Source organism: Falco cherrug, chromosome 19, assembly GCF_023634085.1.
Source record: "Falco cherrug isolate bFalChe1 chromosome 19, bFalChe1.pri, whole genome shotgun sequence".
Classification (NCBI taxonomy): Eukaryota; Metazoa; Chordata; class Aves; order Falconiformes; family Falconidae; genus Falco; species Falco cherrug.
The window spans coordinates 4,246,804-4,261,157 of record NC_073715.1 but is presented as its reverse complement, the minus strand read 5'-3'; the positions used below and the strand labels follow the sequence as shown (position 1 = coordinate 4,261,157).

The following is a 14,354-nucleotide window of genomic DNA, read 5'->3' as shown; positions in this document are numbered from 1 at the left end:
AGCCTGGACAAAGCTCTACAGAGAGGGCTCCTGCCTTTCACACCTGAGAGCCATTCGCTTAGGCATCACGCATGTGTGCACGCACACAATGAAACTAGGTCAGTGAAAGCGGGGCACAGGAAAGATGCAGCAGCTCTAGGTATTGTCTGTGCTCCCAGCCTGCAAGGAAGCTGCCTAGGCCTAACACAGTGGTATCGCAGAGCAAACAAAGAAAAAAAGCGACAAGACACATTTCCTCCTTCCCTGGCAGATGTATCAAATGAGCCTAGGCTCTAATTTGCCCAGCCCAGCTTCTGTTGAGAGAAGACATGTCAATTCCGTAGTGGATATAATCCCATCAGAAGGGGAGAAAAAAAGAAGTCAACACTTGCGACTTCAAACTGGTGGAACGGCACCGGTACAAACAAACCCCCATCACCGGCCCTGGACTGGGCTCCCCCACATGACAGGCACATACCAGGCAGCCTGCAGCAGACATCTACAGTGGCTGGAAAGACGGAAGAGCGTTACCAATAGACTTACATGCATTAATTTATCCACCCAAACCAGAAAACTCGCCTCTCCTCTTAGAAAAGGGGGAGAAATGCAAACACGAATCTGGGACAGACTCCTTGTTGCAGGCATGTCAAACACCAAGGCTCTCACTTCTGCTGGCCTCAGCTACCATAGCATCTCTGGGGATGAGGAAGAGAAAGCAATCCTCAAGCAGCTAGAGAACTCCATCATGGCCTGTTCTTTGGGCTGGAACTGACCTTGCTCACTGCATCCTGCAGCAGGCTGCAAGCTATTGTTAATTACTAAAGTGCACAGGTAGAAACACACTCTCCAGAGAGAATACACGTCCAAGGACATCATGAGCCTGCAGACTGCAGGGGAGATTTTGCTGCCTAATGTGACTCAACTTCAGGGTGCTGCCAGGTATACGCCAAGTATCTGAGCTAAGGAACACTCTTAATAATAACCACCACACATGGCAAGTCAAAAATCTCTCTTCAGTTCTCCAGGCCACAGGCTCGTTTTGTTTTGCAGGAGTGCACATGCAGCAGAAAGACTTCTTTGTGCTTGGCATCAGGAAGCAGGAAGGATGAGAACTGCAGCACCATGCTGCTGGGAGCTACCTACCCTAACATGTCCCCAGAGAAAAAGCCCCATGAACATCCAGAATGAGAGCAGGCACCCATGGAAAAGCTGAAAGCAGGAGACCAGCAGAATCCCCACAGCTGGGGCTGAAGGGAGGATAGTCTGGTCTTACTCATCCTTTTCCATTGGGAACACAAATAGAAAAGAGGGAGAACAGCCAGGATTCCTCATCAAGACCATGACCACCTGAAAGATCTCTCCATGCAAGTCCTACAATTAGCATGTTTTTCTTACCTGGCCCAAGGTCTCCTCAGAAGAGGCCACAGCAAACAGACAAAGGGTAGATTGAAGGAAAAAAAATAAAATAGTACCTGCACAGTGAAGACTCCACTTTCAAAAGTCAAGAGTTGTTGAGGTGGATGAAATTCTGAGGAGGGCAGAGAAACCCAGGCCATCAGGAACTTTGAATGGCTTCTACTACCAGAAAAGAGACAAATTTGGCTTATGCCCAAAGAAGCAAGACCCAAGAGTCAAGCCCTGTCCCACCCTGTCCTCAGCTCACCCTGCTGCTGGGAATCAGTGTCACTCCAAGTGTTGCATGACACAAAGTAAAGGCACCTGCTACTCTTACACACCCGGGACCCAAAACCAATGTGAGGACAGGGGGGGAGCTCCCGAAATGAAGAGAAATGATACAAGAATGCTTTAAGAAGCTTACTTGGCCTAAAAGAGAAGAATTTGGAAATTAGATTGTAAGGAGAATTAGTACTTCACTTCGGAGCCTAGTAGAAAAAAAAAGCACACTGCCCTAGATTTGTGTTTCGTTGGACTAAAGCATTTAGCTTAGCAGTAATCACAGCTGCACTTTCACAGCGCGCTCAAAGCCACAGTGCTCATAGCAGCTGCACCTGCTGCACTTCAGCATTTAAAAACATCCACTGCCCAGTCCCTTGCTCAACTGTTCCTGGGACCACCTCACCCCCTAAATTCTATCCCCCTTCAGCTCTCCCCCCACTCTGTGCCAAGGACATAAAGACACAGTAATCCTCATGTCCCGAATGAGTCAGCACACAGGAAAGCACACACTTGCTCCATGCCAGCAAGACATCCCAGCGTGAGCTGAGCATGGCACCGGGTGAATTTTCGACTTGCAGACATTTCTGGACCACCTCTGCAAGGGGAGGCAGGCAGAGCTGCTGTCCCTGCTCTCCCTGGCACCTCCCCGAGCAGGAAAGCCAGGCGGCAGCTCTTCCCTCCGGCCAGTTTCCCTCCTCCTGGCGGCTGGAGGGACAGCAGTCTCCCCAGCTCCATCAGGAAGCAAGTCCAGAAGCAGCAGGGATGCAGAGCAGCTAAATCCATCATCTCAGAGGGACAAAACAAAGGCAAAAGAATACAGGAGAGCCAGAAGAAGACGGGAGGGAAAAAAAAAAAAAAAAAAAGACAGAGATGGCAGGAGAAAATATAAATACTGAGACGCTCTTAAGGAAGAAAGGGGAAGGGGCAAATGAAGTTCAGTGAATAGCTGGAAAAACCTTTCTGAGATGAAACATCTTGCCCACCCATTCCTTTTAAAGGATGTGCTGCCATCTCTGATGGATAACGGTGCCTGCACTGGACGTGGCAGGGAGGAACAGAGAAGGGTTTTAAATTTAAAAGAAATGACAATTTTATACTAACTAGAAATTAAACACCACCCCCCCCAAGGAGCTTTGAGTCAACCTCAGCCATGCCCACAGCCTCTGACGTTGTCTTCTCCTCTGCATGTGCATGCACACACACATGCACGGAGGTTTCTTCCTCCCAGGCTGAAGTCAGTCTCCAGGCAGTAAAAAAGAAATTTTCTTTTCTTTTCTTTTTTAAAAAGGGACCTTCCATTCAAATGTGGCTCAGCTGAGGATGTGTTATCATGGCAACCATCCACTCCCTGTCTGCCCCAGCAAGGAGAACATTAAACACAGATTTGAACGATCCTGCACTGGCACAGGCTGTGACCAAGCCCCATCGTCCCCTCCATCCCCTCTCCAAGCCCAGGCTGGCGTGATTTGTCATGAACCAAAACTGTCAATGGCTCAAGACAGACACGTGGGCAGTAATGAGCAGTGGAAAAAACGTAGCACACTCCATTCAGCTCCAAACACCGATAAATAATTCAGGAAGAGAAATGCCGCAATACAGAGCACAGCACAGTTTAAAAATAGAACATGCGCCGATGCCAGAGAAATGGAGGGGAAGCAGAGAAAAGCAGCGAGAGGTGGCATGAACTAAAGCATGTGTGTCAACAAACTGGGCAGCTTGTGGATGCTGTAGCAGCCTAGCTCTACATATTAAGCCCAGCAGATGTTTATTTGCTTACCCTTTAAACTGGAAATCCAAAACAATTATCATTATTAATATGGCAACAGCAACCAGGGCTACCCCTTCTGGATCAGCGCCCTGCAGCAAGGCATATACCCGAAAAAAGAGAAACAGCCTCCACGCTGAAGAGCTTGCAGGAAGTACGTGGGTGGGAGTACGTACAGCGAGCGTGTCCTGCCCACCCTCCTGGCAAGTGCGGCAGCGACTGCAGCAGCACGGGCACCAGCTGCCTGGTGCCCAGGGTCAGGTATAGTCCGTCACCTGCCTGTCCTGCTCAGGTGGGGAGCACACGTGAAGCCCAGATAATGGAAGCTGAGCTTCAAGAACCTCCTTGGTACGATCCGTTTTCTATTGCGGGGCTGAAGGTGAAGCAAGCACTGACTATTTCTAATGGGAAAGTTAAAAGCCTTTTTCTCTATTCAACTGTTCTCTTCTAAATCCAGCTACCTTATGTCCAAACACTTCCACTCATCATTCATAACATCAGTTGCTGGCCAACTGTCCTGACATTTACATCCCACAAAATATGTAATATACAAAAATATATAAATACACTATATAAAGATCACCACCGCCCCGTTAGGCAACAAGCACAAAGAGCTCCAAAACCTGTTATTGCCCCTCCTGCACTAATAACTGCATGTTAAAAAACCCCAAGACAAACAAACTTTGTGCTAACCTAAAATATTCAATTGCCTGAACAAGCCTGCAACACAGGCATCACCTGTATTTTCATGGTGGGAATTAGGACACAGCAAAGTCATGTAAGTAAAGTTAGAAAGGTCATTATCAGATCCAAGAGTTCCTCCTTGTGTAGGCTGCAGAGCCCAACACATTTCACATTTACTATTAATTACGAAGAAGCCCTGGTCATGGATACAGGCCCTTTATCCCAGTTTGCCATTGGACTGCTCTAACGAAAAAGATGGTCTCTCCAGGTTTTGCAGAACCTGTGAAAAATACTTTGACAGATGGCTGCCTTTTTCCCTCCTCGCAGCTTCAAAAAATAACACCAGAAAGACACCAATCCCTCCCTGCTTCCTTGTGAAGAACAATATCAGTTTCCCAAGTACTTGTAAGACAGGAAACTGCTGCTAATAAGAAAATATAAAGTATATTTTTAATAAGAAAAAAATACTGTCATGTACAGTTAATTCAAAACTCAGTATCTCTGTACACAGAAGAAGCTTTCCATAAATATTTTGAGGCCTCCCCCCAAATATAAAAAAAACTATTGAAGATGTGAGGGAATAAACACAAAAAAAAAAAAAAAGAAAAAAAAGCTGCTGAGAGGAAGCTCAATAGACAGACCTGCTGCCTGTTTGTAAGGAACCTCAGTTTTAAAGAGGAAACCAGACAAGCGGTTCCTTTGGTTTCAGCAAAGATCTCCCAAAATGTATTCTGCCCTAAATTTGAGCAAAGGTGAACAAAACTGTGTTAGCCTTAATCACTGGAGCACTGTAAGGTAACATCAGTCTGCTTCTCTGAAGGGCAATTTTAATGGAAAACTTGCCTAAAACAGAGCACATTGCCTTGCTGTGTTTTCACATGGTCCTGTTACCTTACTTGGCTACTAACGTACTTTTAACTACACGACCACATTTAACGTGCAATGTGAACTGCTGCTCAGAAGATGCTGACAAGAGACTTTAAAGGGAGAGAATAAGAAACACAAACTTGTGCTACAGCTGAAAAGCCCATGCTTCCATCGACCAGTTTCTCCATCAGCAGCCCCCCCTCCCCCCCAAGGGAGGGAGCCGAGTGGAAGAACGAACACCGGGCACCCTGTGAAGCCTCCTGCCTACCCCAGCTGCAGGCAGCCAGCAAGAGCCAGCATCGCTGCACAACACGCACCTGCATTTACAAAGCAAACCCCAAACTGCCACATTAGGTCCGATTTTAGGATTTTTCCCTACCTTGCCTCAAACTTGAGGCTGTCACGGTCCTATTTACATGTTCCACAGGCAGGGGTCACACACTGGCTGGTGTCAGCCTGCTACCAGACACCGTGGATTAAACAGAACTTGCCCGCCTGGCACCGAGTGGCCGTGAGTTATCCGCAGAGTGGGTGATGCTGTCTTACAGCCAGCTGCTATTTCTGGAAAACATGTAATGTTACAGTACTAGAAGAAAATGTAATGAAAGTAGTCCAACCACCATCTTGGGACCTAGTAATTTCATATACATTATCAGAATTGCAGTTCAGAAAAGAAAAATCTCCCAACACCCTCAGAATTTCTGATTTCAAAGTTTTGTTTGTTGAACATATTGAAAAGCTCATAATGGGCACCTGAAGCCAATCCCATGTACAATGGACTTTCAATGTTAAAAAGCCATTTATGTCTCAGCCCCTGATTAAAGTATTGCTTGCTTGAGGTCACAGCAGGTAGCAACTTCTCCTCCCACCTCCACTCCTGCACCCTCAATGGAAAATTTTCCTGGATTACTTTTAGCTACTGATACTGCTCAAGGGTTTCTCTCTGCAATAGCTACCCACACTATTCCTGAACAAGTTGTTACAAAGCTGCTTCCTCTCTCTCTCTCAAAAAAAAAAAAAAAAAAAAAAAAAATCACTCTGCATTTTACTAGTCTATTGGATACAAACTAAAATTATCACAGAGAACAAGCTTAAGAAACAGCCTGTGGCTTAGGGAGGCAGAGGGTATGGCAGTGCTATAGGTTTCAGTTCCAGGAAGTTTTTAACTCCAGGCACATGCCATGCCGGTATCAAAGGTTCCTCAGCCAAGGTTGAATTGATCAGCTTGATCAGGACACGTTGTTAGCAGGATACTTGGGGGGTGGGGTGGGTATAAAATAAAATAAATAAATCAAGGCTTATACAATCATGCTGACGTAATTCATCTGCACCTCTTGTCTAACTAACATTTCCACTCAGCAGCCACTGTGGGGGTACTCTCACAGAACCGCTGAAACCTCAAAAGAAAGCCTTCTGTTAAGTGACCAGATAAAAGAGAACCTGTTAATGCTCCCGCTAGTGGCAGGAGAGAATCTCGAGATCAATCCTTAGCACAAAACCCATCCAAGACATTGATCGTTAAGAAGCTAGGCTCACCAGTGCTGCTGCTCACTTAAAGAGTTCATTTATTCATATAATTATGTTGGTACAACCCTCAGTTGTTACAGGCCAGCGGTTTCATTATCTAAGGGGCTTGTTCCCATAAGCAGCAGCTCTATCAGATGAAGCGCAGTTTTTCCAATACAGACACAGCATCAGGCAGGAGGGCAGAGCTGCTTTCGCTGTACCAGCACAGCAAAGCCATGCTGCTTCGGCTGCTGAAGCCCCACAGATACATCACGTGTGAAAGCTGACAATTTTGCCAGTACCACTTTCCCAGTTTCAGGGAGCTATGTGCTGGCAAGTCCACGTCTGAAATGCACACAGCACGGAGGGTTTTACGTACATCCAGCCAGCGCCAACGAGGCGGGCTCCTTCTGCAAACCCCAGGTCCCTGTTTAAATGAAGCCAAAGAATAGCACTCCCAGCCTTGGTTCGAAACTGATGTGGGGGAGACATGGGGATGGGCAGCCCCCTGGCTTGTGGGCTACTGTAATTTTAAAGTGAGAAAGCAGTTTTGAGGTTGGACTAAATGCACCCACTTACGGAAGCAGAACACAAGCACCTCCTCCCTGCATTCCCCCGGTGTTCTGGATCTTCATTTTTTTTTCTGTCCATGTGCTCCCCTTTCCCTCCCAAGGTCAAATCACAGTAGTAAGAGTGGGCTAAAAGCACCTGTTCGTTTTGCTTTGGACATGGGGAAACAGGCAGGACAGGATCCTATTTCCCAATAGACCGTATGCCTAAAGCCTCCCAAAGAGGTCAGTCTTTCAAATACAGCAAACACCATCTGTAATGAAGTGGCTCTTGTGTCTAAACTCAGCTCAGCAGAAATTAGTTTCTCAAAGAAAAAGATGTCAAAGCAATACAAAAATTTTAAAACTTCATTAAAAAAAATACAAGCCAGCTGCTACAAAGAGTAGGCTGCATCTGCCCACACTCAATAATCATCACCGAAATTCACTGGGAGGCAGCAGTGACTCAGCCTGCAGTACAGAAAGACAGCCTGTGCTCCCAATACATAATGAAACTGGGCTTATACAAAATCATAAATCTGCATGCGCCCCATTGACAACACACATGCAGGGGAATCCCAGCACCGACAGACAGGCAGGGAATCATCAGCCTGTCCTCCTGCTGCTGCCCACACTCAGACACAAAAACGTCTGCAGAAGTACACCTCACCTTTGCTTCAATCCGGGAACTAGGTCGTGTTGTCTTGCAGCTGGATTTACTAGGACTCAGAAATCAAGAGAAGGTTCAAAAAAAGACGGAGGAGAGTGGGATCTATTTGAAGGGGGAGGGAAACTAGCTATGGTCCTCAACTACATCCCACTATCCTTTCAAATGTCACCTCCAGCTCTTAAAAAAAAGGATGGGGGGGGTAGAGAGAGAGAAATCTATGCACAGTTTTATTAAATTGCTCCATTGTGTGAATGGATTAATCATACTTCCAGTAAAAACCTTAAAAGTATACAATTACTGCAGATCACCTCCTGCCCAATAGCCACAAGAAACATAGGGCTTTCTTACAGACTGCACTGTCTATCTGTCTCATGCTGTCTATCACTTAAAAAACATGTTTCTCAGAGGCACCTTCTGTGCTGGCCTCCAGAACAACTCCTTCGTTCAGGCATCCAAGGCCTTTTTCCCAGAACAACCACTAGCTCTGATCAAAACTAACTGATACATACGGCCACTCAGCAAATTAAAAAACCTGTCCCATGGAATCAGGACTTCAGCAGCACAACACATCCGAGTGACAAACCCTTCTGCCTGTTCACAACAGGGCACTGGCCTGTAAGCCAGGGAAGTGCAGGCCTCCTGGGTCCTCACCCTAGCTCAGCTCTGCGTTCTGATGCTATGATCAGCCAAACAACAACTTCTCCCTGTTCTTCAGATCATTTGCCTGTAAAACAGGGATTACATGCACCTACTCCCAGTGGGGTAGAATGGATTAACATATTGGTGTTGCAAACTCCCCTTCTAAATCCCTCAGTGTACAGTCATGAGTGGGGATGGGAAGGGACAGGGGTAAGACCAAACCAGCTTTATTATTAGCCCCTGCTGTGGCTCTGACAGGGAGGGCCGCCCAGAACTTTGTCACGTTCCTTGTTCTATGTCCCAGCACTTCTCCAAGCAGCTCTGGCCATCAAAGTTTTTTGGATCTCTACAGGATCCCTGCAGCACGCATTTGCCTTGTGTGCCATGACAGGGAGCACATAGGCCAGAGAAGCTGCTGAGAAACAACACGCTTCTCTCTGGATTGCCCACACATTAAATTTTACTTCATATAACACAGTGGGCATATGACCTCTACTAGCATTTCTCTCCTGCCCCCATACATGCACACTCCATATGCAGTCACTTACCTAAGTGCTGACACTGCGTGAGACAGAGAGAAGATCTAAGTCTTCATTAAAAGCCTCTCACTGCCCTTGATTTCCTTGTGAGAGGCACCTTTCTGTCCTAAGTCCACCTAGTGCCTCAGTTTCCCAAGCACCTTGAGCTTCCAGTCCCTTGTGTGCTACAAAGCCCAGCAGACCTGGCTTAACTCACTGCCATGCAGCTGCCTGGCAAACACCAACAGTCTTTTTGTCCTCATTTCTCTTTTCCCCACCTGAAGCCACCTGGTACCACCATTCCAGTTCCAGGGATAGCTGTATTTTTAAAGATACATCTAAAGCAGCAGCTAAAAGAGTTGAGGAAGAGTTTTTAAAGTCATGTAGGTGATTTAGAAAGGATCTCCCTCCTCCGGCCAGGTTCTGGCCTCACCACAGCATCACCACATCCTGTTTATTTTGTCCACTGCTGTTACACGTTCTGCCTGCACTGCCTGACACTATTTCTCCAAATGGATGTATGTGAGAAGAGTATGAAGTGATGGGTATAATTCTGTAGCATCCATAGCAGCGATAAGGTCTGTGCAAGTGCTCACTGTCAGTAGTCACTTTGGTTATAGTTTTCCAGAGGCATTCGCATTCAGGCCAAACTAACAAGAGCCTTCCAGTACTCAGTGATTGATATGGGCAGCCAGTGGGATTCCCAAAAAGTTTCCAAGATTCAGAGTTTGGCACCTGTTACCTGCAGGAGCATCTCTGACATCTTTGTTTTCAAAAGAGGCCAAGGTGCCAAATTAAAATTCAGCATCAACTGGAAACGGGTTTGGGATGCTTTTGAAGATGTTACCCATTAACAGTAAATTTTGGTTTCCATTATCAGACATACACACAGTCTGACTCACAACGAGGCATCCTCTGCTTACACAGGCCCTTTCCTTGCAAGATTTCAAGCTTCCCTCCCCCCCCCTCCAAAGCAATTTCTCCTGGAGGAGAAATAGTTTGTTGCACCCATGGTTCAGACTACCAGGATGTCCTGGCCACACACTGAACAAAACGCAGGATAAAGAGTCCCATTCCCTTTCTCAACACCAGCAGTACTCTTCCATTTTATAAAGACACGGTAATAATCAAATCGGTAAGACGACAAAAAAGGGCAGAAACTAAAGTGCTAAAATCAAAACACACGCTGACGGTGTATCTCACGTGTTCAGCAGGCCACCGAGATCACCCAGAGCTAACAGCAGCGCGGCTCCACAGGTACTTCTCACAGACAAGGAAGGGAAGGCAGGAAGGTCCCAGCTATAAAGTTCTTGTGACATGATTCAGAAGGAAGACATTACACTGATTCATCAATTCAACCTGTCACCCGAAACCAAGCTGTTGGGAAGCTTCTACCGGGAGCAGATATATATGTTGTTCTGCTTCTGTATTGAACTTGGATTTAATGAAGCAGTTGAGCAGCAGATGCAAGAGCTTATTGGAGGCCACCTCCCTCTACTGCTCAGGGAGACTGGATGGTATCTGCCTTTACTCTCACCAAAGCCTCCAGAGATCGGTGTTGCCGCAGCTCTACCTGCGCTATGTTTATGGAACCAGTTGAAAAGCACGCAGTTCATTTAGGTATCTGCACTTTCATGTTGTCAGCTAATTTCTGAGTGATCCTAAAGCAGTTATCCAGAAAGAAAAAAGAAATAGGCTATATACTAGGTCATCAATGGATCTAGGCATTAATGAACCAAATTACAAGACCCTTCAGGAAGTTGCCCAGGTCTCTGCAATGGTGTATGGGGAAAGCAGCATTGTTGGGGACCTTGTAAGTGGTATTGTTCTGTAACATTGGGTGAGTAGCAGCATCTCTTTCACCAGCACTTTTGCACATTAAACAAGTGAAATGTATTTTGAGTGTCGGATGACTGCTGAATATAGGGGTGATAGTAAAGTCTCTTAGCTGATTTTCCATAGTCACCATGCTTGGTCTTCAGAGATGGGGTATCTTAATGGACAGATACACAAAGCAAGACTTCTTGCTAGAGGAAGTTAAAAGGTGGCACTAATTACCTGTAATTCACAGCCAAATCATCCCATAGATAAGCCAGAGAACAAGCCTTTAGGCATTAACACAAAAAAAAAAACCCCAAAACCAAACGCCCAAAATATTGCAAACACCCTTTTTCACCTTATTTAAAGTGCTGGGAAGGATCAGCTAGAATTAAAGACAAATGCAGCGACATAAACCCAGCTGCTTGCTGGAAAGAGTCTACCTGGTCATCAACCCTCCTTCTGTATTCCATTGCAATGAGGAAGGTACCCCACAAATTGTACCAGCTCTAAACTTCTTTCCACCACCACGCCTTCTCCCCAGAGCAATGTTCTCTAGCAGGAGTGAGGTGACCATGCCACCACCAGCTGGAGGTGCTGAGATGTTGCATTAATCTCTGAAGTCCACCAAAACAAAGAGCATCCAAACATGAAGCACCTAGATATCCAGGGCTTGCGGCATCTCTGCAATAAGCTAAAAACATACAGCAACAAAATAATCTAATAACTCTAAATAGAGCAGTACCTATTTTACTAGCATTAACTTCCAGAAATTTATACTGTAAAAAGCAGCAACAGTCCTGGGAAAAAAGGCACTAGAGAGGCAAAGTCAGCCTTTCAGTCATATCTGGCACCAGAAAGAGGAATCCTTGATAACAGTTCATTCAGGCAGAGGTGGTGAAAAAGTCTGGGCTCTTGTCAAGCCCAGTCGCTTCCATGCCATGGTACAAACTCCTTAATGGTACAGAAGTGTTACACATAGTGGATTCCCAGGGCAACTGCTGGTCCTAAGGAACCAAGATCCTTAGATGAAAGGAACTGGGAGAAGGACAACGGGTTATTATTACTAACTAGTACCGACATAAGCTGAAAAAGCATCCAAACCCAATATTAACTATTCTACCTATTTAAGGGTGATGCTTCAGCCTCAGTTAGTGAGATGCAATCACAGTATCAGCTGAAGTGCCACATCCCCTTGCCACAGACCCAGCAGCATCAGTCAGCATTGCCACTTGTTTCTCTGACCTCTCCAAGTCTAAGATACACCACCACCTACAGCTGCAGGCACTTCCAAAATACAGCATTAAAAAAAGATTCAGACCAAGGTGGAAGCTAAATTCATTTGGCCCATACAGTCTGTTTCCTCCCAGCATTACACTTTCCTGCCAGGGCTATGTCAGCAAGCAGAGAGACACAAATGTCTTCTGCCTTTTGGTCACTCTAGGGGCTGACAAACAAGTTGTTAAGTTTTCTGACCCTGCAGTCACAGTCCATCACAATTTCAACAGGCATCAGATCATTTAGATGTGGGTTTCAGTCTCTGCTGGGGGCTTTGGATCAGGCCATGGAAGTATGTTTATGAAGAATTTAAGGCAAGAAACACAACTCGACATAGGCACACCAAGGAAGTACCAGGGGCACAGAACACTGGCAAGATCATTTTATTAAGAAAGTATCTTCAGCCAAATAACAGCCCCTTGAAAAGCCTTCAGCACTCAGGTGCCAAGCTGCATTTCCTGCCGTTACACTGGACTTCCTCCTCCGAATTACTCGGAAAACAGCAGCTTGCTGAGCAACACCAAAACCTGCTGTACCTGAGAAGCAACTAAGGCAGGGGGAAAAGCAGTTCCAAAATCTGTCCTGGATGTTTTGATAACACATCCTGCTGTATAGCCTCTTTGGCAGTCACCTCCTCCTTAAAAAAAGGAAATATTAAAAAATGATCGAATGAGTACTCATCTAGTTGAAGTTTACTATTAAACAATAGAATGAGATGAAGTACCCTGCATACATGCATATATACACTTGCAATCTTTGGTGCTGGGACTACCTGCATGCATTCTTCACACTTCTCAGACAGCTCTGCCCATTTTGGCATGAAAGCACTCTCCGTTCCTCCACCTGATTCTAGGTAGTAATTATGCAATGACAAAAGTACTTATAGTTAACATTTCTCCCATACACTAATTATTTTCATCCACCAGCATCTCCCATACAAAGGAAGACAAGAAAGAAAAGTTAAAATAGGTAGATCAGAACTCTAGAAGATAGTGGGGGAAATCCAGGCTCCACTGTAATCAGAGAAAGCTTTGTTCACACGCCGCATTTACAAATAATTGGAGGGTAGAGATTAAGACAACACCTGAAGACAGGCTGAGAGAGTTGGGGTTCATCCTGGAGAGGAGAAGGCTCTGAGAAGACCATGTTGTGGCCTTTCACTAATTAATAGCAGGCTTATAAGAAAGATAAAGCCCTTTTACTGTGGCCAGCAGTGACAGGACAAGGGTTTAAACCGAAAGAGAGCAGATTTAGATTGGCTATAAGAATTTTTTTTACAATGAGGGTGGCGAGATACTGGAACAGGTAGGCCAGAGAAGCTGTGGATGCCCCATCCCTGGAAGCACTTGAAGTCAGATGGGACAGGGAGGGCTCTGAGTAACCTGATCTAGGGAAAGATGGCTGGGGGAACTGGGGTTGTTTAGTCTGGGGAGGAGGAGACTCAGGGGGGATCTTCTCACTCTCCACAACTGCCTGAAATGAAGCTGTAGGCAGGTGGGGGGTCGGTCTCTTCTCCCAAATAACTAGCGACAGGACAAGAGGAAATGGCCTTAAGCTGGTTTAGATTGGATGTTAATGTCCTCACTGAAAGGGTGCCCAAGCATTGGAACAGGCTGCCCCGGGAGGAGGTGGAATCACTGCCCCTGGAAACGTTTAAAAAAACCACAGAAAAGATGCAGTGCTTAGCAACACGGTGTAGTGATGGACTTGGCAGTCCTGGATCAACGGTTGGATGTGATGATCTCAAAGGTCTTTCCAACCGAAATGATTCTACGGTTCTACGTCCCTGCCCGTGGCAGGGGGGTGGATGAGATGATGAAGGTCCCTTCCAATCCAAACCATTCCGCAATTCTAAAAGAATTTAAGCACTGAAACGAAGCTAAGCCCCTGACCACTCCACTCCTACAGATATATATTTTTTTAAAAAATTATTATTTTCTTAAATGGGTGATTTATACACCTTCCCCCGGAAAATGGGGTTTTAGAATAGCAGCACTGACACAATCTTAAATTTAGCAACACAAATGGCATCACCACTATAAGGGGAATTGGATGCATCTGCGCTCTGACAAGAGGATGAAATATACAGGCAGAAGAAGAGGTACTGCAGAACAGCTGGAAGAATGGATTTGACATGGACATTCTCCACTGCTCTGATCCGTAGGCCAGTACTAAGCAAGAGGGTCTGCTTCTCCCAGAGCCAATTCCTTGGCATCAGTATAGCAATTTCCTTCCCGTTCAGTTCAGTTGACTGGGCCCCTTTATTCCTTCCACCCCCTCCTAAAGCCTGCTACAGACAACCTGTGACAACTACAACAGGGACAAAGCAAGAACAACAAAAATTTCCTCAGTTTCTGTGAAATTAAGCCATGCTGCCCCACCTCTCCTCCCAACACTAACTACTC

General features: G+C 45.9%; 1 protein-coding gene across 5 annotated transcripts in view; it reads right to left on the bottom strand.

The window, feature by feature from the left end:
- The window catches only part of R3HDM2 (R3H domain containing 2), a 61,582-nt gene that overhangs the window by 41,662 nt on the left and 5,566 nt on the right, over window positions 1–14,354 (bottom strand). The window contains exon 1 of one of the 5 annotated variants that reach the window (XM_055696624.1): window positions 3,434–3,557. The exons of the other annotated variants lie outside the window; for them this stretch is intronic. Coding sequence (XP_055552599.1) covers window positions 3,434–3,465 — 32 coding nt within the window. The 5' untranslated portion in view covers window positions 3,466–3,557. Of the gene's footprint in view, window positions 1–3,433; window positions 3,558–14,354 lie in introns of those variants that run through there. 5 annotated transcript variants of the gene reach the window in all.